Genomic DNA, 24,846 nt, shown 5'->3' on the forward strand with positions numbered 1-24,846 from the left:
GGAAATATCCTCAATTGCCAAATAGTCACTGCCAAGGATTTTTTTTTAAGCTTCCCCATTCTCTGAATCATTCCTTTGCTATCTACAGCTCTTGTAAAACACTCCAGTTTCTCCTAATTCCAATTGACACAGCCCAAGTACTGATTTTAATATTTCATTGTTTATAAGCCTTTAAAACTTTATACCCTGGAATGTTCCATCTCCTTATATGGAACCATTGCAGTTGCTGGGCAGAGCCATATCATGTATTTAAAGTGCATTCAACACATATTTGAAGCATATGAATTCTACCACAGAATCATGGGAACTGTAGTTTGTTAAGGGTGGTGGGAACTATAACTGTGAGGGGGAAGATACACTTCCCAGGATTCTTTGGGGAAGGTCATGCACTTTAAATGTAAGTTGGATGTGCTTTAAATGTATTGTGTATCTGCATTTAGTGCTAGACTTAATGGATCAGATCCTTAATTAATAAAGAGTGTGAGTCTATGTAGTATCCAGACCTGCATAGCTTGTGATCTCCTATCAGACCCTCCAGGTATTAATCAGCAGGGCTGCAGGAGCATTGGCCGTTCAGTTCATTTTTTGTGGCATAAACCTTGCATAAACATGTTTTAATTGACAGAGGTTCACTAGAGAAAGCAGGACTATGATTCAGGATTTTATATCGCTCTAAAACATCCCGCACTGAACTTCTTACATGCAAGAATTCACATTGCACCACCACCCTGTACATTTCAGCTGTATGAATATTTATGACTGGGCACTGTCAAGCTATAAGCAGACTTAGTGCTCCCAGGGCAGATGATGCTGGAGTACAACTCCCAAGACCAATGATCAGGGCTGATTGGAACAGTAGGCCAACAATGTCTGAAGAGCCCAACAAGGGCACCAGAAAAAAAATTCTGGGAGGGGGGGCGCAGACAACAGAAAAAAATTCTGAGGAGAACACAGAAGGGGCAAAGTATATTTATAGGTCGGCGAAATATACAAGGTATATACAAGGGGCATGCTCTTTGTTGGGCGGGGGATTGCCCTCCCATTGGCGCCGCCCCTGGGAGAGCCACATGTTCTCCATCTCTGGTTTAACCAGTGGCTAGGGGTGCCGTGCCACACATCCTATTCTTTCCCACTCTTAAACAATCAGATTGGAAGGGGGGGATTAAATGTTGGCAGAGTGTGTTACCCATGTGCATTTCGAGCTCGATAGATGCTTCCACGTATCGGGATTGATTAGCGCTAACTAGGATCAAAGAGGGTGTATGCAACAAAGAAGTATCGAAAGCGAGATCAGCTCCCGCTCCTTCCCAACAGCAGAACTACACTTCCCAGCAACCAACGCGAGGGGTGAGCACCGGGGCCTTCGGCCGAAAAGAGGAATTATCGCGAGACTCGCTCCCCGGCTGCAGCTTGAATCTCTGAGCGGGAGAGGAAGAGCTTGCCTGCGTTAGCCGTTCGAGTCTCGCGCCTGCTGACTGGTGGCCGTTGCGCTGTGGGAGAGCCTCGCCTCGAGTGTCCCCAGGCCTCGCTTGTGCGCAACTTAAGAGGCAGCGAGAAAAGCCATGGCCACTCGGCGGAGCTTGCGTAAGGAGGAGCGGGAGACACCGCAGGGACGGAGGCGGTCTCTGCGGTTGCAGAACAAGAAGGTACTGGGGCGAGGCAGTTACGCACCCTATGTATTAATATTATTACAATAATTTTACAAGTTTCTATCCCGCCTTCCAGCATACAAATGCTCTCAAGTGTCATCAGTGCACATTAAAATACACACAAATAAGACAATAACACTAGCAAGTCATAAAGATCCTTTCCGCAGTTGGGGGAGCGTCCAGCAACAGTAAGTTGTGCTGACTTCTTTATTGGAGTTCTGTGTACACTGCAGCGGAGTGCAGAAATAAATAGTTTGAAAAGACTGTTGGTTGCAAGAATAAAGATATCTAAGGTTCATTCCTACTGGGAAATACAGTCATTCTGACTACAGGCAGAATTCTGACTAGAGCCACGAGCCTTGCATTGGAAGGCGCTATCACTGACTAGAAAGGATGAGGAAGTAAAGCCTGAGAAAAGGCAAACAAGTAGTTACTAAAGAAGGAAACAGAAGGGAAGAATAGGTTGCCTTTCTGTCTATCGTCCGATCCCAAACTCACTAGTTCAGGTTACTTGTTACAAGTGTTGGTGCTTTACTCCCAACATTTTTTGCCTGCCCTTCTTGATCTCCTTTCCAAACTGGCTAGTTGGATTTATGTCTGCCTTTTGTCCAAAGAAGGCAAGGCAGTATATGTGGTTCTTACCCACCATCACTCCTCTATCCTGTAATGCAGGTCAGGGTGAGAGATAGCAATTGGTCTATGATCACCCCAGTAAATTTCATGCCTGAGTGGGGATTTGAACCCACTCCTAATTTTAACACTTTAACATATGTACTACACTGGTTGCTGAAGGAAATGTTATAAGTTTGCAGTGTGTTCCTCGTGCATAGGTAGTGCCAGAGCAAAATCTACCCCCAAATTGCTGAGCCCCTGTGGTTGCATGGAAGAAAGGCACTTTGCACATACAAATTATAACTGAATCATAAATTGGAGTTTAAAACATGGCTGAAATCTTAAATTTGCTTTCTTGATGGTTGTGCTGCCAAAATCAAAATAAAATATTATTAATAATGCGTAAACCACGCAGATAACTTAAATGGAACAGGCAAATCATTAATAACTGTTCTATTCAAGTTATCTGGATGGTTTACAAATATATTAATAACTAGGGCTATGCCCCTGCTCTCTCACCAACATCCCCCCCCTCCCCATATCGATCCCCTAGAGTAGTGGTTCCCAAACGTTTCTGCATGGACCTCTTGAAAATTACTCATGGTCTTGGCGAACCACTTAATGATTTTTCTGTTTGTTGTAGCAATTGTAATGCACTGTGCTAGATGTTGTATGGTTTTAATTGTATTTTATTGCTCCTTTTATTTCTTATATTGTACTCTATTATATTACAAATACAGTTAAAATCAATATGAATATTTAATATAGACATGCCATGGACCACCTAAATGAAATTCATGGTTCCCTGGAACCCCTCCCCTAGAGCTTCCCATTCCCACCCTATGCAACTACTAAGCTCCCTTTCATCTTCCAAGCTGCATTTCTGAAGCCGCATTTCTTAAGCTGCATTTTTTCTATTCTGTAGCCTGCTTTTCACCCATTTTCATCTTCACCCCCATGTCCATGCCTCCTCCACCCCCTCCTTTTGTGCAACTTCCCCTTGCATGCAGGCCACCTCCATAGTAACTTCCTCCATCTTCCTCCTCCTACACTTTGCAACTATTAAGCCCCCTTTTCACCTTCCATCCAGTTATGAAGCCTCCATCTCCTCTTCTGCAGCTCTTTTTTACCCCTGCTTTCATCTTCACCCCCATTTCCATGCCTACTACTCCCTTCTTTTTGCAGCCCCCTTTGTACCCACATCCCATTATATGTTACTTGTATCTTTAAAAATAATAAACTTAAGAGTAAGCCTGTTCAGTTAGAGAAGGTTTAATTCAGTTAATGGAAGTTGTACCTCTTTGGATGTTTGCTTGTTAACAAAATACCTGTTCTAAATTACCACATTGGATTTGGAACTTCATGTTGAAGACAACACATGGTACCAAGAGTGAAATACATTGTGTGAAGGTATTATGGGACATTTGAGGGCTCCATGTCGTTTATCTCTGTCATGAGGCAGCTGAGGAATAGAAAAGGGGAGAAGTTTGAGTACAGCAAGAAAAGAGGATTCTGGAAGGAAAAAAGTGCCTGCTTAAAATAATGGCAGAGGTTTAAGTGAAGCAGGAATTGACACTGAGGAAAATGGTGGTTTTAAACAATTGCAGAGGTTCGAGTACAGTGAGAAGGGAGTTGGAAAAGGCTCTGTTGTGTTAGCTTCTGTGTTGTACCCATCTCTGCTATTTTTCCTTGTTAAAATCTTTTTTTTAAAAGCCTTAATGTTCCTTCCTTCCCAATATATTCGAACCTCTGTCATTTTAAACTACCACTTTTCCCCTGTCAGTGTCCCCTTCTTGCTCTCATGCCATGCCACTGCTATTGTACAACCTGACTTCTCTTTTGCTTCCCTATCCCCCTTGACTTCATGCAAATCCAGCATTGTGATGAAGCACTACAAATCCTCAGGAGCTGCATGTTGACACTTTTCATTTTTTATTCTTTGTAAGATACAAAATACAATCCAATTTTAAAAGCTAGTATAAACTAGCTATGCACAGTAGAAACCTGGGCCAAAGGCAACCTAAAAGCCAGCATCAACACTAGCAACATAAATCTAGTATAAAACCAGCATAAAAACTGGAGAGGAGTAAAAGAAATCTGTACAAGAATTTTAAAAGCACCAAAAATATATAATGGTGATGAATTAAAAATAAAAACCTTGAAGAATTAAAAGGTCTTCACCAGACATTGAAAGGTCAACAATAAGGGTGGGGGTCTGGATGCAGACTGGATCTTTATCTCTCCCACTCTCTGTGGACCGAGTGTGACATGTGGGCAGGGTATCGGGTGACTTATTTTTACATAGTGCTGTGCAGTGGAATCCCACTGATCATCTGATGAAAGGGATGTGACCAAGAGGGATGTGCTGTTGGAACTCTTTTCAGGACAGAGGCCTCCTGTCCTGGAGCCAAGGTGGGGCTTGTGTTTTTTAGTCTCTTCTTAGGGTGAAGCTGGAAAGACAAAGAGAGAGGCCCGTTCTCTGTGTCTGAACCCCCAAAGTTATGGGCAAATAACCTCCACTAGTTAGTCTGCCCAGCAACTACCAGACATCACTTCAGTCATGGGCATTTCATTTTCGTTTGCTTTGTTTTTGTGAGGGTGGAGCTGGTAAAGGTGAATGAAGCAGAAATGGGCAACGCTGAAAAGAAGAACAGAAGACAGAATTGTACCGTGCTCAGGTTCCTGAATTCCTGTACTTCACCTCACAATTATGGCTGCTTGAGAAAGACCCTATATGAGAATTTTTAGACATTTACTTCATAGATTAAAATGGAAAGCCTGCAAAAATGTATATGCTGAGACATGGAAGATCTGGTTTGTAAAAGTGAAACAATATTGTTGTGTGCCACTCCAAGCGGTGCAAGACTTCCAAGAGTTCCTGTGCTTACCCAGGGTTTGGTTTCCTTGGAAAGAAGGTCAGTGGTGACTGGTGTCTTCATGATACATGGTTTATTTACACATATTCACAGCCTGAGCATAAGATGGTGGGATCCTCCACATTAACAGTCCATGAGATCTTGCTCCCCATGGCCCATAGCCTTAGGGATTCAGACACATAACAGACCTCTCTGTGTGTTTCCAGATTCACTCCACCATGAGATTAAAAAAAACAAGCCTCACCTTAACTCCAGGATGGAAAAAGAGGCGGGCCTTTCTCCTGAAAAGAGTTCCAATAGAAACAGTATCTCTCTTGGCCACATCCCTTTGGTTATGCAGATTGACCACTCAATAAGCCTGTTAATTCACAGTCTGGGTTGGCTAACCTTATGCAAAGGAAACTAGTCTTACCAGGGAAGCAGCTTTCTTCATTTGTAGACTATTTCTTACAGGCACACAGTTATATGGTAGAAGGGGTCTCACAGATATCATCCAAACCCACCCCCACAATCCTGTTACAATATAAATGATAAAATGTAAATGTACTGCCTTCAAGTAGATTCTGACTTATGGTGACCCTATGAATAGGGTTTTCATGAGGCTGAGAGGCAGTGACTGGCCCAAGGTCACCCAGTGAGCTTCATGGCTGTGTGGGGATTTGAACCCTGGTTTCCCAGGTCCTCGGCTGTAAATTAACATTGTTTAATGGTCATATTTGTATCATTGTTTAGGAAATACCCTAAGATGTAATCAATGGAAAAACTTGATTTAAAGCAGTAGCTTAAATTGGCCCTTTTTTCTTGCTGATTTAAATCCATTCGCCCTGAAACATTCCCTTAGAGTTCTGGTATAGCATCAGAGTGTGCAAATACCACTTGACTTCAGGAGAGACTTTTTATCTCCGCAGGAGAGACCCTTCAGACCCCTGGCCTATCAAAGACCTGGAGCCTCCATTTTTACGGATTTAGCTAGTCCTCGAACTCTATTCAAGAAGGTCCTGGAAACCCGTAAGTAGGGGAGAGAAGAATGTCTCTGGTACTGTTGAGTAGAGAGAAGGGACAGCCATGGGAAGCTGCCTTATACCAAGTCAGACCACTGATCCATTTAGCTCAGTACTGTAACTGACTGGTAGCAGCTCTTCATGGTTTCAGACAGGGAGCATTCCCAGTCCATGGAGATGTTGGTGATTGAGCCTAGGACCTTCTGCATGCAAAGCACATGCTCTGCCACTGAATTTGGCAATAGGAGGTTTTGTTTAGGTTGCTTCACTATGTCCCAAAACTAGAAGAAGGTGGTTACTCCTTCAAGCAATAGGGTCAAAGTGTAATTTGTGTAAGTGTTGAAGCAACTCAGGAATAACCCACTTCAGAATACCATCCATCTGCTGATAAGAAGTTGTCACAGTAAGTTCAGTTTTCTGATGCACTTTCGAAACTAATATAACTCTAATAAATGGAAGATTTTGTCTGTAACTTGAGTATTTAAAATGTGTTTTAATACTGTTCTGAGAATGGTGCAAGGGACACAATCTTTGTTTATGATCACAGCTAAGTTCAAATCTCTTTTCTAGGGCAGTGATATGGTCATTATTCTTTGCTTTAGGAGTGCAGATAGGCATATTGCTAAACTTCATGCTGCAATTTTAATTTGCTTGGAGATCCTTTAGTAATACAACTGTTCATGTGTTCTATTAACAGAGCCAATGGCTTCCCCTCTTGTTCCTGAAAAAGCTGATTTCCCCAAACCAGTGGAGACAGTAGTCCAACTCCCTTTAGGGAGCGTCCCCTGCAGGTAGCTGTCTTCTTTGTGCTTGCATTAAACGTGATTAAGACTGCAATCCTAAGCATATTTTTAATTGTGTTTTTTTAATGTGTTTTTAAGTTTGTATATTTGTTTTTAATGTTTTAATTGTTGTAAACCGCCCAGAGAGCTTCGGCTATGGGGCGGTATGCAAATGTAATAAAAAGTAAATAAAAGCCAATGAGACTTCTGAGTAAACACTTCTGTTCTATAGAAGAGAATCTAGTTTCCTTTTTGGATGGGCATGAGGATTTCTTAAAAAAAACTTTTCTCTTAAGATCAGTTGCAGCTTCACATATATACTGAAATAAACCTGACAGCATCTGGAGGGCCACAGGTTTCCCCAACCCTGCTTAAAGGGGAAATGAAAAAGACAGCTATCCTAACAGAAGCCTAATGACAACCCCACTGTTCATACTGCAAGTTTTCTATTTTGAGAGTCAGAGAAGTGGTGAAGCAGAAGCGCTTAGTTGCTGTAAGGTGATCAGAACAGTAGTAGTGATATAACATAAGGCAGGTGGTTCTAAAAACAAAATTGCTGGGCTTTGCTGGGTGGGGGCAATAGCTCAGCAACCAAAAACCTGCAAATTTTATTATAAATTCTTCGGGGCTTATATTACAGTATAAAGTGCTATGAACACTGATGGTGCTATATAAATAATATTAATGAAAGCTAAAAGCAGATTGTCTGCTCTTCTAATTGGTAGATGGCTCTTCATTAGCAATGTAATATAATATATAAAGATTTTTCTAACAAGACCATACAAAAAGAGCACAGAAGTGTAAATTACACAAATGGTTAATGCCTAAGAGCTTTTCAGCATGCCTCTAATGGTATACCAAATATCCTGACATTTCATAAGGGTGTGATTTGTGATTGATGTCCTATCCATGGAGCATGAATTATACTTGCTGACAAATGTCTTGCTTCTTAGCGTACAGTTCTACTGGACTATGGTTACAATATTATCAACACTTTTCTGGAAGTAAGCCTACTTCAGTTTAGACTTACGGCTCTGATCCTCCCCTGCAGGAGTGGTGGACAGATTAAGATGGTCTGCCCCCGAAGACTAATGGAATCCACTGGATTCCTGAATGCCGTGGAGGAGTTCCCAGTAGATAGAGCAGGTGACCCTGTGTTGAAGTCCTTGTCACGCTGTGGAACAGCGAGGTGCATCGGGCTGTTGACATGGTTGCCCCTGAGTGCCCCCTCAGTGATCTAAGCCCACCCTGGACCCATTGGTTTGCAACAACTACCGACCAGTCATAAATACCCCCTCCTAAGGGAAGGTGATTGAGAGGGTTGTGGCGCAGCAGTTGCAGGTACTCTTGGATGAAACAGATTATTTTGACCCATTCCAGTCTGGGTTCAGGCCTGGTTATGGGACTGAATCGGTTTTGATCGCCCTGATGGATGACCTTTATCAGGAGAAGGACAGGAGGAGTGTGACTCTGTTACTCTTACTTGATCTCTCAGCAGCTTTTGATACCACTGACTATGGTATCCTTCTGGGCCGACTTCGTGAGATGGATACTGGAGGCACTGTTTTACAGTGGTTGCAATCATATCTCCAAGGTTGTTTTCAGAGAATAGCATTGGGTGATTGTCTTTCAGCCCCCTGACAGTTGTGCTGAGGGGTGCCGCAGGGTATCATCTTGTCCCCCATGCTTTTTAACATCTATGTGAAGCCCTTGGGAGCGGTCATCAGGAGATTTGGGATGAAGTGTCAGTAGTACGTTGATGATACCCAGCTCTCTTTCTCTGTAACATCTGAACCGGGAGAGGCCATGAAAGCCCTGGATCACTGCCTGGACTCTGTGGTGGGGTGGATGAGGACCAATAAACTGAGTCTGAATCCTAGCAAGACGGAGATGCTGTGGGTTGGCGGTTCCCGAGTTCAGACAATTGGTCAGTTACCTGCTTTGGATGGGGTCATACTCCCTCTAAAAGAGCAGGTCCGTAGTCTGGGGTGCTCCTGGATCCATCTTTGTCGCTAGAGGCCCAGGTGACCTCAGTGCTAGGAGTGCCTTTTACCAGCTTCGGCTGGTAAGACAGCTGCGGCAATTTCTGGACCAGGATAGCATGGCCACTATTGTCCACGCACTGGTAACCTCCAGGCTGGATTGCTGTAATGCACTCTGTGTAGGGCTGCCCTTGAGGTTGGTCCGGAAGCTGCAGCTGGTGCAAAATGCGGCAGCGAGACTGCTCACTGGGGCAGGGTATCGCCAACATGTCACCCTGCTGGTGAAAGAATTGCACTGGCTGCCCATTTGCTACCGGGCCAAATTCAAGGTTCTAGTTTTGGTGTACAAAGCCGTATACAGCTTGGGACCAGGATACCTGAAAGACTGTCACCCCTTATATACCCAGTCGATCACTGCGCTCTGCAGGTGAGGGCCTCCTGCAGATACCATCTTATCAGGAGGTCCGTTCCGCACAACATAGGAAACGGACCTTTAGTGTGGCAGCACCTACCCTGTGGAACCCCCTACCATTAAATATTAGTTAGGCGCCATCTCTGTTATCTTTTTGGTGCCTACTGAAGACCTTCCTCTTTCAACAAGCCTTTTAGGTTGAGACCTCATCCCAGTCTTCGTTTGTGTTGGAGTTGCTTTTTAATATGATTTTAAACCTTTTTTTAAAAATATGGTTTTAAACCTTTTTTAAATAATATGATTTTAAACCTTTTTTAAAAGATGTTTTGTTTTAATATATTTTAAAGTCTGTTTTTATGATGTTTTAGGTTGTTTTTGGAGCTTTTGTTTGCTGTCCTGGGCTGCTGCTGGGAGGAAGGGTGGGATAGAAATCAAATAATAAATAAATTAAATATATAAATACTGAACTCACTGGAACTTACTTCCATGTTGACTTGTATACGATTGCACAGTAAGATGTCATTTTTTCCTCTGCTTTCCAGTCTAAGGAGATGACAGTGTCCTTAAAGCTATGGCTCAGTATGTCATTGATGGTAAAATTGAGCTGTGGTGTTTGGTGCTGACAAGCTCTGCTCAGGGCACCCAATTTTGGGATTTTAGGTTGTCTTTAAATTGTTTTTAATATTGTATTTTTAAATTGTTGTAACCTGCACTGGGACCTTTGGGGAAGGGCGGGTAATAGATGATGATGATGATGGTGGATAATGATAATTGTAGTATCACTAAAGTTTAGGTCCTCTTATGAAGGCAAGTTGCTCCTTCAATAGGGCTAGGAAAATGTTGGCATGTTTCCTGGAAGTTGACATTCCACTGTTGTCCTGACTGAAGATTGGTCTTGTTACCTTTCAGCAACCTAGAAATCAGTTTGTCTGACCCTGCTCCCAAGGATATATCTCAGACTGTGCTGCTCAAAACCAGGTCGAAAAAGAAGGTCCGTCTCTCTGCGTTTGAGAGAGCTCTGGATGAGCAGCTTGCCTCAAACACAAGTGAGTGAGAGCTTTGATGGTTAGGGTGCCCCAGAAAGGCTGAGGACTTTATGTATTTTATTGCTTCAAGATAATTGGGTAAAGGAAAAGGTTAAGTGAGTTGTCTGCTTGCCCATTGCTTAGGCTACAGTTTTAAGAAAATTAAATATGAGAATGCCAACAATGAGCTGCAACTCACTGACCAAACTCGCTCATTTAGCCACTAATAAATGTAGGGTTAGACCAAGCCAATCCTAATTGGAACTGGGAAAAATAAATTTGTTACAACATCCTGATGTACATTAGTGAAAATTATGTAACAGTGTGGGAGTAACTATGAAGAAGCAGGTCCAAAAGCTTCTTTATATGATTTCCCTTCCCTGATATACTCCTGGAATAATCTACCTTTTTCTAACTTTGCTTTCCAGCTCAAATCATAAACAGTCATGCACCACCTGAAGGGGGGGGCAGATTAAAAGTCAGGGGCAGAAGTGCCACTGTATCTTGATGTAGCAAAAGTCAGCTAATGCTCTTCCTTTGCCTAGTCAAGTGCCCACTTGGGAACAGCAGCAGAAATGGCTAAGGAGGGTTGCAGGGGAGGAAAGGAGCACCAGTGCCTTCAACAATGATGAACACTCCTCTCTGTGGAGGAGACTTGTTGGAAAAAATAGGAGATGCTAATAGTTTACTGGTGCTTTAGCCTGACGCTGCATGCCAGAGAAACAGGACATGCGTAGTCTCTGAAATATGCCACTATTAAAAAATTGGCTATGTTCTTCCGAGATCACCTTCGTGATACGGCTCAGATTAACATTACAGATAATTCCTTTACTTAATATTTCTCTGGATGGGGCAAAGGAGGCATCCATCCACTGATGGGTTATGCTGCCCTTCCACCTGAGAGGGGGAAGGGACCACATGACCAGCTTTTATTGACTATCCTCCTACTGGTCACCCCTCTGTCTAATTACCGGCCTCACCCAGGACAGAGCTCTTCCTCAGCCTTCATCTGTCTCTTTTGCTGATCGCCTTTGCCCCCTCCCTTTCTTGATTGACTGTATTCGCTCTCTCTTGGATTATTTATATTATCAGCTATCTTTTCTTTCTCCACCTGAAAAGAGAGCGGAAAAAATGCCACCCTCTAGTTTTCTGAAATTTCTTTCTCACCTATCCAGAGAAAGGAAGTTTGGGAACTTACTGTGGAAGTGCTTTCTTTGGAGGATCAACAAAGCATCCAGACCACTACTTATTTGTCTCCTCTCATCTCTCACACATGTAGTTATCACCATATCTGGGGGGAGATGATGTTGCACATCAGTCGGTATCAGTCCCTTTCCCTGAGAGAAGATCCTATCCTATTATCTTTACTTCCTGTTCCTTCTTTCTCATTTTTTGCTTTGGGACCTGTTCTTTTTTGGGGGGGGGGGTATTTTTGTTCATATCTATTGTATCTCTGTCTGCTGGCTTAGCCATGAATAGAAACTGAGTAGTGACCAGCAGGAAGAGGGTAATCTTTTAAAAAGAAACCAAACCTGGTAACATTGTTCCTTGCATCTCCTCCTGGGCAAAATGAGGACTTAGCCGATCAGTGGATGGATGCCTTGTTCATCCCTCCAGAGAAAGTACATTCACGGTCAGAACCCAAACTGTATGTATCTCACTCTCAGCCCTCTGAAGAGCAGAATAAGTTAGATAAATAAATAATCCCTTGGTGCATGGTAATAAATTTTAAAAGATAGGTTTTTGAGTGTGATGGAACTGGACTTCTTCCTCCCCTGGTAAAGCATAGTTTATTCATTAAATAGTATTTTTGTTAAACTTGCAAATTTCGTTAGCATAACTATCTATCTAATTTATACCTTGACCACCTTTTCAGCTCATTCATTGATGGACAACACATCTCGGACAAAGTAAGTTACCTTTGCTCTGTAACTATGCTGTAACAATTGTTCTACCCAGCAACATAAATTAAAGTCTGCATCCAGTATATTGTCAACAGGGATGAAAAAAACATTACAAATGATGACAGAAGTTTTGGAAGTACTTGGTTGCATCATATGCCACTACATTAAATATGGCTGCATTCAGATCACCCTCATAACCATAGTTTGGAAGGCCAGGAATGAGCACCATAAAACTCCAATCTAATGCACTTTCTCCTTGCAGGTAAAAGCGAGAAGACTAGAAGCAAAAGTTTCTAATCTCTTGTCTGTGGGGTGGGAGAGAAGGGAGCGTGCCAGCCCATCTTGTTCCTGATCCTTCAAATCATGGTTTGGAGCAGGGGAGCTAATGCATGGTTCTGGAGGATCAGCTAAATATGGCTTGTCGAGAACTCGCAAGTTCACACCAGGGTCAACTCCCAAGCCCAGGGTAATTGATCCCGGCCAGGCACAACCCGTGCCTCCATTACTAGGGCTGAGTTAAACCTACACCAACCCTGCAAGGTAGGTAGACTGCCACCACCCCCTAAACTTGGTCAACCACTCTGGGCCAAGGGGAAACCCAAAGTGCCAGAAACAGACCTGCCAAGGATTCCAAAAGACAAGAGCCAAGAATGCACTCCTTGTCTTGCAGCCTTAAGGCAAAACACTCAACTATATGGTCGTCTGCAGCTAATTGGCTAAGGTGCTGGATTCAGAGCCAATTTCCCCCTGAAATGAACATACACTGGTAAATAAGAGGTAGCTTTATTAAAATAAAATATAAGTGCAAAAATGTAGCAACAAAATAATTCCTTAAACCAAACACTCCAAGGGTTAGGTAAAATACAAAAGGCAAAGAGTTCAAGTCACAGGTAAAAAATAACAAAGATTCCTAGCTTAATCTATACTCACAAAATATAGATAAACCAGCAGAGTAACTTCATGGTTCCACGTCTCCTCAGAGATGTATAGCCTGGATAGCAGATGAAAGATGGAACCCCAACATCAGGTAGCACCAAAGAACATTGGGGAACAAAGACCCAGAATCGCAGTTTTTTAAATGGGGAAAAGCCCAGCAACAGCCAGGAATGAATGAATCAATCAGGGGGCTTTCTGATGATGAAATCTTCTGGGGCTTTTGCGCCTAACTGTTACGTGCTTCTCTAGACTTCCCAGGAACCTTCCCAGGCCTGTGGCCTTGAGGTACCAGTCTCCAACTGATAAGCAGGTGTTCTTGCTTAAAAAGGTAAAGGTGTCCCTGTACTTGTAGTGTGAGTAGTTTCCGACTCTTAGGGTGACGTCTTGTGACGTTTACTAGGCAGACCATATATATGGGGTGGGATTGCCAGTTCCGTCCCCAGCCTTTCTTTACCCCCCAGCATATGCCGGGTACTCATTTTACCGACCACGGATGGATGGAAGGCTGAGTGGACCTTGACCCCTTTTACCAGAGATTCGACTTCCTCCTTTTGTTGGAATCGAACTGTGAGAACTGACAGTTGCATGGCCTCCCAGAGGCTCTAATTCGGGCAAGATGTTTCCCTCATAATTCCTTGCCATAGAACCATTGTAGCTGACAATCTTACAAACCAGGCATTCTTGACATGGGTCATGTGTGAATATCTAGGCTGCCTAAAATGACAGTATGCATCAAATCATGATGTGGCACAGGAAGATTGTTTTCCCACTCCTGACCATTTTGCAGGCAGACTTAAAATCTCTAACACTGGACCGGGAAAATATTAAGAAGACGAAACTGATAACCATGGCACCTTCACACCTGTATTCCTTATTTTTAATTACAGTAATGTCTAATTTGAAGCTTCTTAATAAATATTCCCCGCACCACTTCCACATATTCCTTACTAATTTTGACATTGTTGAAACAGGATGATTTCTTTAGGTTCTTATTTCAGGGCCACAAACATCCAGATGTTATTATTTTGTCATTTTTGACATTTTCCCCTCCGTCTCCAAGTAACTTTTTCTTGTGGCAAATTCATGACTGAATTACCAGGTTTCTTTCATTTTCCCAGTGCTAAGCAGCATATTTGGAATTGCTGTTTAAGATGTTTTAAAAGTTTTTTAAAAGATGTTTTGTTTTAATATATTTTAAAGGCTGTTTTTTAAAGATGTTTTGGAGTGGTTTTTAAGTGTTTGTGTTTGCCGCCCTGGGTTCCTACTGTGAGGAAAGGCGGGATGTAATGATGATGTGTGGGGAAAACCAACGTAGCCGTCAGTAAAAACTACAATGAGCCATTTTCTCACAGAATACTTATTCTTGTGTGTTTATTGTGAGGTGGATGATGAGTGTGTAGTCTTAGCCTATGTGCACAAGTGCAACTGAAATTGTTGCCCTTGTTTTAGCTGAATGAATTGCATGGCTGGGAGGGGGGTCTTTCACCAGCTGCTTTCTAGGCTTGTTTGTCCACTTCTTCTCTGAGTTTGGTTTGAGCATAGCTAAGACAGATGAGCTCCATGGATACAATAATGTGGGAAACTGTCGTCTTTGTTAGGATTCAGTGAGAAAGAACAAGGTCCATTAGCAACATGGACAGAAGGGCCAGCTGGTGATTCTTTGCGCAGAGTTCTCTGTTCAGCTTACCAATGTACAAAAAAGGCCACTATTAGAGAGGGAAGCCAGTGCTGGATGAACAAGTGATCTGATCCGTGTGGTCTGTTTGTACATTCTCAGGTCCCTTCAGATCTCTCTTGCAACTCCACCACCATTGCACTCTGCTGGAAGGAGAGGTTTAGTCCGTAGGCCAAAGAATTACAGAGGTGTTACCACAAAAGCTTTTGAAGAAGGCATCAAACAGAACTTGCTGCAAGTCAAAGGCTGTGAGTGTACTTTGGTTCTCTCCTGGATTAAATGACTGTGTCTGTTTGAGTAGCAGCTTGTGAGTAGATGGGGCACAGGGTTAGAATATTGCAATGCTTCTTAAGGCAGAAACAAGGGTATGGAAGTTGTAATTGTGGTGCGTGGAATGGTCAAGGTGGTATCTCCATTCAAAAGGTTAATCTGCTGGTTCTGACATCTTTCCAACAGCACAGAGCTACCTTGTGGCTGCAAGTCTGTTATCAAATGACACGGCGACATGCTCTGGCAACACAGAGTTCTTTGCCCACCCTCAGCTCAGCAGGCAGAGTGGAGCAGGACGTCTTGTTGTTCATTCTCAGCTTGACTTGACAAGGCAGTCTCTAGGCAGAGGCAGTTTGCCGCCCTCTCTTCAGACACCTTGGCAGGGTGCAGAGTCTGACATGGATGTTGAAGGAGTGACACAGAACAAAGGAAACATAAGTGAGTTGTCTCCTCCCACACCCCAGCCCCTCTATGTACCTAAAGTCAGCTCAGGCTCTTACTCTGCCTAGTCAAATGCACAAATGTAAGCATCAGCAGTGGAAATAGCTAAAGAGGTCCTTTGCCTCCATGCATGTTGCAGGGGAAGGAGCACCAGGGCCTTAAACAATGAGCACTCCTCTTGGTGGAGGAAAGTTGTTGGAAGCATTAAGAGAAGATGTTAATGATTTGCTTGTGCATTAGCTTGATAATGCATGCAGAGAAACAGGACATGTGCAGCCTCTGAAATATTCTACTATGAAAATATCTGCTGTGTTTTTCTGAGATCACCTTTGGGATATGACTCGGATCAACATACAATTTCCATATTTAATATTTCTGTAATGCCCGGCGAGTGGCCAGAAGGCACATGACTCAGTTTTGCTGCTGAAACTAAAGCAGCTCTAGTCCTGGGAACTATATTATAAGCCCCTCTGATCTTCTCTGAAGAGGAGTAGTTTAAGTGAAATAAATAATCCTTTGCATAGTAATAAATAAAATTAGGTTTCTCTCTCTTGCCTTAGAGTGTGATGTAACTGGACTTGTTCAGTCATAAAGCATAGTTTATTCATTAAATAGCATTTTTGTAAAATGTCAAACTTGTACTTTCCATTAGCATAACCACCTAATATGTGCCTTGATCTGTTTCAGCTCATTCATTGTTGGACAACACATCTCAGACAAAGTAAGTTATCTTTGCTCTGTGACCATGGTGTAACAACTAATTCAGTCTCTACTAAGCAACATAAAGTTGTCATCCAGTATATTGTGAACAGGGATGAAAAAACATTACCAAAGATAATAGAAGCTTTGGAAGTACTTGGTTGCACCATATGCCACTACATTCAGTAAGGCTGCATTCAGATCAAAACCATGCCTTTGAGGGTCAGAATGAAGTACCATAAAGCCTTGAGCCAGTGAACTTCCTCCTCTCCTTCCCCTTGAAGGTAAAGAGATGAGAATAGAAGTTTCTAATCTCTTCTCTGTGGGGCAGGGAAAGAGGGAGTGTACAAGCCCAAGGGTTGCACTGCCTGATTCTTCAAACCATAGTTTGGAGCAGGGATGACATCCTGTAGGCTCTATATACCTCCCCAAATGATTTCTGTTGGCCCTGTGAACCCCCCAACAATTTGGCTGTTGAATTGGCGATGGGGGGGGAGGATAATATTTTTGCCAAGCAGCAGGTGGGGCTGTTGAGCTCTCAAGAACCATAGTTGGCAGTCATATCTCTTTGTCAGGCATCAGTGGGAATGAATGCTTGCAGGCTTTGAAGCCACCAAGGGAGAGCAGATAGGAGCTGCAAGCAAGTGGCAGTGGAGCCTGATCTGGATGGTGGGGAAGGGATAGGAATGATGGAGCACGGCAGCACACTCCTCATCCGCTATTGCGTTGCCCAGGCTGGGAATCTCTCCCCCTCCCCCCCCTCTCTGTGGACTAGTTAAAGTGAGGGATCTCTGGAACCAATGTGAATGCCTTTCCAAGTTACTTTTCTTGTTTCTGGGAACTGCTCTGAGTGCAGCCTCCTGGACTGACAGTTAACATTTGAAAATACTTCAGGGTATAATTGGAGTGGGGTGGGGTGGTACTTACTGAGGCAAATGAAATTAATAACAAATAAGGGTGAGAAGGGGCCACAGCTACTTTGACATGTGGCGCCAGCAGATTGGTCATGGATCAATTTGTTCAAAGTTAGCTACTCCCGGATTTGGAGCATCATCTGGCCTATGTGTGAATATCTTGATTGCTTAAAATAGCTGGGTTCAACACTGCCAGATAGTATGGTCCCACACAATGCCTGGCAGTAAAAGGTATGAACTTTTTCTCCTTACTTTGCCTCTTCTCCCCCCCCCCCCATTTTAGGGAGTTCAGCTCTGCCTGCAACTTGGTTAGGACAAGAAAAACCTTCCTATGCTACATCAGCAATTGATGCATACTGTCAGTTTCTCTAGGTTTCTGTTTCAGGGCCACAAACATCCAGAAGTTAATTTTTTGTCCTTTCACAATTACTTTGTTCCCCGAGTCTACAAGTAGCTTTTCCTTGTAGCAAATTCATAACTGAAGTACCAGATTTCCCTCATTCCTACAGTGCCATTGCTGCTACAATTACTATTATAATTCAGTCACCATATATAAAAAAAATCAAAGCAACTTTTTAATGTTATTGTACTTATTATATGCTAAATAATATATTTGTGGTGAAAAATCAGTACAGCTGTCAGTAAAGACTACAATGACCCATTTTCTCAAAGGGTATTTGTTCTTGTGTGTTTATTTGTGGGGTGGGTGATGAGTATGTGGTGTTAGCCTATGTGCTGAAACTCGCTGCCTTTTTATTTCAGCTGAATGAATTGCATGGCTGGGAGGGGTCTTTCACCAGCTGCTTTCTAGGCTTGTTTGTCCACTTCTTCTCTGAGTTTGGTTTGAGCATAGCTAAGACAGATGAGCTCCATGGATACAATAATGTGGGAAACTGTCGTCTTTGTTAGGATTCAGTGAGAAAGAACAAGGTCCATTAGCAACATGGACAGAAGGGCCAGCTGGTGATTCTTTGCGCAGAGTTCTCTGTTCAGCTTACCAATGTACAAAAAAGGCCACTATTAGAGAGGGAAGCCAGTGCTGGATGAACAAGTGATCTGATCCTTGTGGTCTGTTTGTACATTCTCAGGTCCCTTCAGATCTCTCTTGCAACTCCACCACCATTGCACTCTGCTGGGAAGAAAGGTTTAGTCCGTAGGCCAAAGAATTACAGAGGTGTTACCACAAAAGCTTTTGAAGAAGGCATCAAACAGAACTTGCTGCAAATCAAAGGCTGTGAGTGTACTTTGGTTCTCTCCTGGATTGGATAACTGTGTCTTTGAGTGGCACTCTGTGAGTAGATGGGGCACAGAATTAGAATATTGCAATGCTTCTGAAGGCAGAAGCAAGGGTATGGAAGTTGTCATTGTGGTTCATGGAATAGTCAGGCTGGTATCTCCATTAGAAAGATTAATCTGCTGTTTTTGACATCTTTCCAACAGCACACAGCTACCTTGTGGCTGCAAGTCTGTTATCAAATGACACGGCGACATGCGCTGCCGACACAGAGTTCTTTGCCCACCCTCAGCTCAGCAGGCAGAGTGGAGCAGGACTTATTGTTGTTCATTCTCAGTTTGATTTGACAAGGCAGTCTCTAGGCAGAGGCAGTTTGCTGCCCTCTCTTCAGACACCCTGGCAGGGTGCAGAATCTGACATGGATGTTGGAGTGATGCAGAATGACCAAAAAGAGATCTTGACCCAAGGCGCTGAATGTGCTGACGGGATTCAAGCTGCACCTGTGGAAAAGTCTCTTAGTCCAATGGAAGATCAGCGAGGGTATCAGCAGGATACTGAGGGAAGATTGATACACAGTCATCTTAAGGAGATGCTAATGCCAAGCACTGAACATACTGGTGGGTTGGAAGCTGTGCCCCAGGAAAAGGCTGTCGCTCCCAAAAGAGAGCAGCTAGAGAACCTGCATGGGAACAGTGGTATGGAACAAATAAGTTCTGGAGAGCATCTGATCACTGGTAAGTAATCTGAAGTGGAACTGAGGAAATTTGAAACTTTTCCTGCTTAGTGGTTGCTTTAGTATTTTGCCTCCTCACTGCAAAGTGGTTTGGAAACTTTTCTTGTTGCTTTAATACATTCTCACCATGAAGAATCTCCTGTGACTCACTGGAGCACACCTGGGACAAGCTTAAGAAATAGGAAACATTCTTCCTTTTCCTCCCTCCTTTCCCTTGCCCAGACAACAGACATCTAGGGCTCCATCCTTTGGGGACACTTCCTTTTGCTGACCTGTTGCATGTTCTGAACATCTGTAATGCCACTCTAACTGAACTTTGTTCTTCTCATTATAGCCCCAGTAAGATCATCCACACCAACTGATGCCGAAGTCCTAGAAGCACATCCAGTCCACCTGGCATCTCCTTTATCGAATGAGAGGTCTGCCAAGCTTTCAGTGAAAGCAATGGTGGCACACATAATCAAGGAGTTGGACAGGAGTGTGCTTCCAGTTGTTGTGAACCAGGGTGTATCAAAGACCAGCACGGAGGAAGAATCTTTCCCCACTGAAAAGGGTAAGTGCAAGAAGCTGTCAGGAGAATCCTTATTGGGATTGGGAACGTTGCCAGCCTTGCACAGATAAATTAGTAGAGGTTGCTGCAAAGGATGAATGAAGTTCATGAAGTCTTCTTCATTAGTGATGGCATCTCTTATCGTACTTCTTTTGACCTTTCTGGAATCATTGCCTTCAACCAGATCCTGTCCTTGCCACTTGGCTGTCCCATATAGAAGTTAATGCAAATATCAGATTGGAACTAAATAGGAAACAGGGCTGACTTATATTTATCAGTAGAGATTATTAAGTAACTAAAAGTTTTAATTGGAGCCATATTAATAGGGATGTCTTGAGTTCCAAGGGTAGGATAAAGATGGATGAGCCATGACTTAGATCTACAGGCTCAGGATTCCTCCCTCCTGGTTTAAGCTGGGGAGATAGCTTACAGGGCTATGTATAGTACTGCTCCTTAATTTTTTTTGTTTTGCCAAGCCTATCTAGACTTGAATCAAGTTATGTATTTCTGTGTTTAAATGTTGCTGGTTTTATCTGGATATTGATAATTGTTTTAAATTGTTCTATGTAAGGATCTGAAAGTTGGACAGTGAAAAAAGCGGATAAGAGAAAAATCAACTCATTTGAAATGTGGTGTTGGAGGAGAGCTTTGCACATACCATGGACCGCGGAAAAAGACAAATAATTGGGTGTTAGAAAAAATTAAACTAGAACTATCACTGGAAGTTAAAATGATGAAACTGATATTATCATACTTTGAACACATAATGAGAAGACATGATTCACTAGAAAAGACAATAATGCTGGGGAAAACAAAAGGGAGTAGAAAAAGAGGAAGGCCAAACAAGAGATGGATTCCATAAAGGAAGCCACAGACCTGAACTTACAAGATCTAAACAGGGTGGTTCATGACATGCTATTGGAGGTCGCTGATCCATAGGGTCGCCATAAGTCATAATGGATTTGAAGGCACATAACAACATACCAGTTAGGAATTCTTTGGTTAAGCAGTTTCTAAATTCTTCTACATAAATAGTGCATCCTGAAAATCTGAAAAGTTCACAGTTCATAAGGCTGAAGAAAACATCATATGTGAGATGTATCTGGTGTAGTCCTGACTGCCTGGTGTAATCTCGGTAGTCAAAATGGGACTGAGCAGTGCCAAAAGGTGTGGCTTCAGTACCTTGAATATGGCCTCTTTTTTTTTTTCTTGTGAGGGGAATTCAGAGGGAACTTTTTCATGTACCTGTTCTGCCCAATCCCAGCATACTGTTACAGCTAAAGCCTATCTGGAAATGTTTGAGAATGACGGGAATGTAGCTCAGAATCAGCTTGGTGTTTGGGGTGTGCTGTTTGTGACTGTGTTTCTAAAAGGTTTCTGAGATCTTATTTGCCATTGAATCAAAACCTTATTTGCCTCTGACATACAGATATTTGGAGCCCCCAAAGGAATGGAGCTAGAACTTCAGGCAGACATGCAAATCAAAAGAATCCTGAGCAGTTGGAGAGGCCACCCACAAAGGAAGTGGAAGATGGAGCACCTCAAGAAAAAATATTAGGAGTAGAAACTGAGGACCACATGGTTTCAGAAGCTGAAATGGATTCTGAAGTTGAGGAGATGTCAGAGGATGAAACAGATCCTGAGAATGTTGGTGAGGAGACTCGTTTGGGAGGTAGAATTTTCATGGTAGTATAGAAAGTTAGAATTTAAAGCTGGCTGTTCATAAGCTCATTCCTTGTGTTTTGAGGCTGTCATGGTGGGATTTGTCAGAGTACAGCCCTGTTCCAGAGCATTATTTGTTCTTGAATTATTTTCTCATACCATCTATACTCCCAAGCTGCCAGCTGGGCTTCTCAGGTAGACTTCTTCCCAATCCTGAGAAACCAGTTACTGGTAAACAGGCCCACGCCAGACATTGTCCAAGGGCCCCTGCAGCTGGGAGAGTGGAGCTCCCACTCTGTTACCTCCACCAGCATTGGGTTGTGGAGTGTGATCCGATGGTGGTAAGGATTGCATAGTGGGAGCTCCACTCCCAGGCTTACCTTCCACTGTCCCAGGAGAGGAGACACGACCGTGTGTATTTAAAGCCCACAGTGGTCTGGTGCTGGCCCTGCTGGTGAATCACTCAAAATCCAGTCCTTCAGGTTCTTGCTGTGGGATATTAGGTCAACTATGAAAAAGGGAGAAAGCTCCATGCTGCTCCAAGCAACCCTTGCTGTGACTTTTCCACCACGTCTCTCTTAATGGTTCTCAGAGATGGCATGCACAGGGCTTATATTTGTTTCTCCCATCAGAGCTATTTGGAAAGACACCAACATTTGTACGTGCTAGAGCCTTCCCATGTACACCATTGCTGTCTACTCCACATGCTTCGAAAATGACAGCCTCCAGGTAAATATATAGTTGCATTGGGATAGAACTCCAGCCTTCAACAGCTGAGCTTGCCAAGGCCACTTCTGTTAATCTGAGATGTTCTGCTTTGCCTCATGCTGTCTGCAGCATACAAAGAGCTACACACTTGAATGGGTGGCCTTCACAAGTAGTATAGCTTCTTTGCAATGCTCAGCTTCCCCGTCCAAGAGGTACTAGATTACAATATGCTGCCTAGAAGTCATGTCCTGTGCCCTAGAAGTCCTGCCCCCAATGTACAGGTGTTTGATGGCTGGATGCTTTTAATCAGTGGACAAGCCCTTTGCATATGCCTAACATGGCTTCAAACTGTTCTCTGGATGCTCTGATTTGGTGTCTGTCCTGTCACAACAGTCTCTGAATTGCAACTGCTGATGTTAAAATACATGTGGAAATGCAGATCTGCCAAGTATGTTAAATCTGTTTCTGGCTAAGACATAGGACTACATAGGAACCTGGATCTTCGTTGTTTCCTGCTGTTTCTGACTATTTCATGTGATTTTTCCCTTCCTGAGTACACCTGCTGAGAAGCTAGTTGCATTGTCCTTCACACCTGAGGCACTTGCTTTCTGACACCAGACAATATAATGTGAAGCTTCACTCTGAGGGAGTGAATCATGGAGATTATGTGTTGTGTGACATATCTGCTGTTCCTGCAGAGCTTACTGCTTAGATGTATTTAGTGCTTTTCTTATTTCTTGTGGAGGTCTTCAAAACAGCCTGCAATCAAGCAGGCTTCAAAGACAGCTGAGAGGGCACACAGAGGAAAACGTGAGCCAGCACTCCCCAGGAACTTTGTAAAAAATATGTTCGGCCACTATGCAAGGATGCCAGTGGCCAAGGATGCATTCAAGGCTGTGGAGAGTTGGTGAGTAACAGTGAAAACATTTCATACCAATTAACGATGTGGGGGGAGAGGTTGCCAGCTGAACACTGTTAGACTAGGAGAGCCAAAGTGTACCTTCACAGCATGAAGGATGTTGTGCTGTCAGTTTTTATCATTGCCACTTGATTGTAGTTTCTTGCCCACCAACATTTTTTTCCTCCTGAGCACCTCATATAACAGGTGCTTCTGGGACTGGGTCCTCTCATTTTTCTTGAGCCTTTCAGTACATCCATCCCTTGAACTGAGGGATGCTGCAGCCTGCCTAACTCACTCCTGGCCTCGCCTTTTAGTGTGAACCTGTACTTCAAGCACCTGAGTGACGACTTGGAAGTCTATGCAAATCACGCCGGAAGAAAAACTATAGAACCAGCTGATCTGGAGCTTCTCATGAGGCGGTAAGTAATGTTGTGTGCATCAAACTGAAGGGGTGTTCTAATCTAATCTCTTTGAAGTATGTATGTTTTTGAAAGCAGATCTCTTAAAGAGCAGTTGACGAGCAAAAGAGCTCTTGCAAAAGGTGTGCATGCTTGAACTCTGGCACTTTTTATAGGTCCTGAGGCCTTCTGCAAGTCAATTCCCAGGCAGCTTCATTTTAGAGCAAGTAGTCTTCAACTTTGCCCCTTCAGTTCTCATTCAAACACATTTACTCACCGACATGGGGGCTGGAATTAGTCAAGACTGCTTGGTGTCTTTGGGTAGAACCTGTAACATGAAGGAATCCATTCTGCTAAATAAAGTTTTGAGAGAAGAATGTTGCAAGAACCTTTTCCCAGTGCCTGACATAAAAAGAAGCAATTGTGTGTATCATGGAGGTGTGTAGTGCAAAAGGGAACTGAAATAAGAATTTCCGCAGAGAGGAATGAGATGAAGAGGAACTGATGAATGCTAACTTTCTGGTCCCATCTTGCAACTACATGGCTTGCTACTCAGTACCAATGCCCAATTTTGGACAAATTTCTAATGAACATGTGAGATTCAGAACTGCTGCCTCTGCTTAGTCCTGAATAACCTTTAAAACAAAAACTTTGTGCACTGTCTGTAGCAGACATCAGTTTATGCTGTCCCACTCAGGTCGCCAGTGCTTTTAAACTAACATGGCAATAGACCTCTATATGCCAAATTGCCTTGCCTTTAAAATATCTATCTGGCCTTTCAGTTACCTGAAACTACTGTCACAGTTCATGAGGGTAATGGACAGAATGAACAAATTTAGCTAAGAACTCTTTTTCTGCCTAATAGAAAATGGGAATCTGGAGGTATTTTGGGCTGTAGACTTAAAGACCATTAGCTGTAAACAAACAACTAACTCATCTGTGTTCTTTTCTTTCCTTATCTTTTTTTTAAATCCAGGCAAGGACTGGTAACTGACAAGATGCCTTTAAATGTGCTGATAGAGCGTTACATGCCTCTGGAGTACAGGAAACTGCTAATTCCTGTTGCCACTAGCGGAAATAAAGTGATCCCTCCCAAGCCCCGATGAAATGCTAGTGAAAAACCGTGATGCTGGAGACTACCTGTCCTTAATATGGGGAAAGGAACACAATTCCATAAACACCTTTGGAGGATCTAAACATGAGCACAGACAGTCCTGCCAGCAAGTTCTTAGTACTTTAAGACACTATGGGAATATCTCAGTTATGAATAAAATCTGTATTTGCTGAACTCTACCTTGATTTTCTGTGGCACAAAGCTGTGCTGTTCCTACTCTGTGGTTGTAAATAAAATGATGTTTTGTAGAGCACAAGTTCTGTATTTTATATTGAATAACTGATAAATACAACTCAGTATTTCTTTGGTTTTGCCTGCTGGAGGACAAAAGAGGCTCAAGTATGCCGTCATTTTGCTCCACTAAAAGC

General features: G+C 43.0%; 1 protein-coding gene across 1 annotated transcript; it reads left to right on the plus strand.

Moving 5' to 3' along the window:
• The first annotated feature begins 1,166 nt into the window (after positions 1-1,166).
• Positions 1,167-24,734, plus strand: CENPT (centromere protein T). Its single transcript, XM_061594285.1, has 16 exons — positions 1,167-1,646; positions 6,046-6,145; positions 6,836-6,929; positions 10,224-10,360; positions 12,216-12,249; positions 14,957-15,102; positions 15,311-15,562; positions 16,253-16,286; positions 18,267-18,412; positions 18,619-19,146; positions 19,480-19,698; positions 21,125-21,346; positions 21,990-22,086; positions 22,811-22,972; positions 23,281-23,385; positions 24,341-24,734. Exons 1-16 carry the CDS (start codon positions 1,563-1,565, stop codon positions 24,468-24,470), a joined length of 2,490 nt encoding a protein of 829 aa, XP_061450269.1. The 5' UTR covers positions 1,167-1,562; the 3' UTR covers positions 24,471-24,734.
• The last annotated feature ends 112 nt before the right edge of the window (positions 24,735-24,846 follow it).

The sequence above is a fragment of the Rhineura floridana genome, chromosome 13 (assembly GCF_030035675.1).
Source record: "Rhineura floridana isolate rRhiFlo1 chromosome 13, rRhiFlo1.hap2, whole genome shotgun sequence".
In the NCBI taxonomy this organism is placed as follows: domain Eukaryota; kingdom Metazoa; phylum Chordata; class Lepidosauria; order Squamata; family Rhineuridae; genus Rhineura; species Rhineura floridana.

What these genes read in the sequence shown, in the direction of transcription:
- CENPT (XM_061594285.1), top strand. Translation starts at nt 1,563, where the DNA reads ATGGCCACTCGGCGGAGCTTGCGTAAGGAGGAGCGGGAGACACCGCAG. An exon ending in TCGAAAATGACAGCCTCCAG is followed by an intron (nt 22,087 to 22,810) that starts GTAAATATATAG and finishes TTTCTTGTGGAG; the next exon opens with GTCTTCAAAACAGCCTGCAA. An exon ending in TTCAAGGCTGTGGAGAGTTG is followed by an intron (nt 22,973 to 23,280) that starts GTGAGTAACAGT and finishes CTCGCCTTTTAG; the next exon opens with TGTGAACCTGTACTTCAAGC.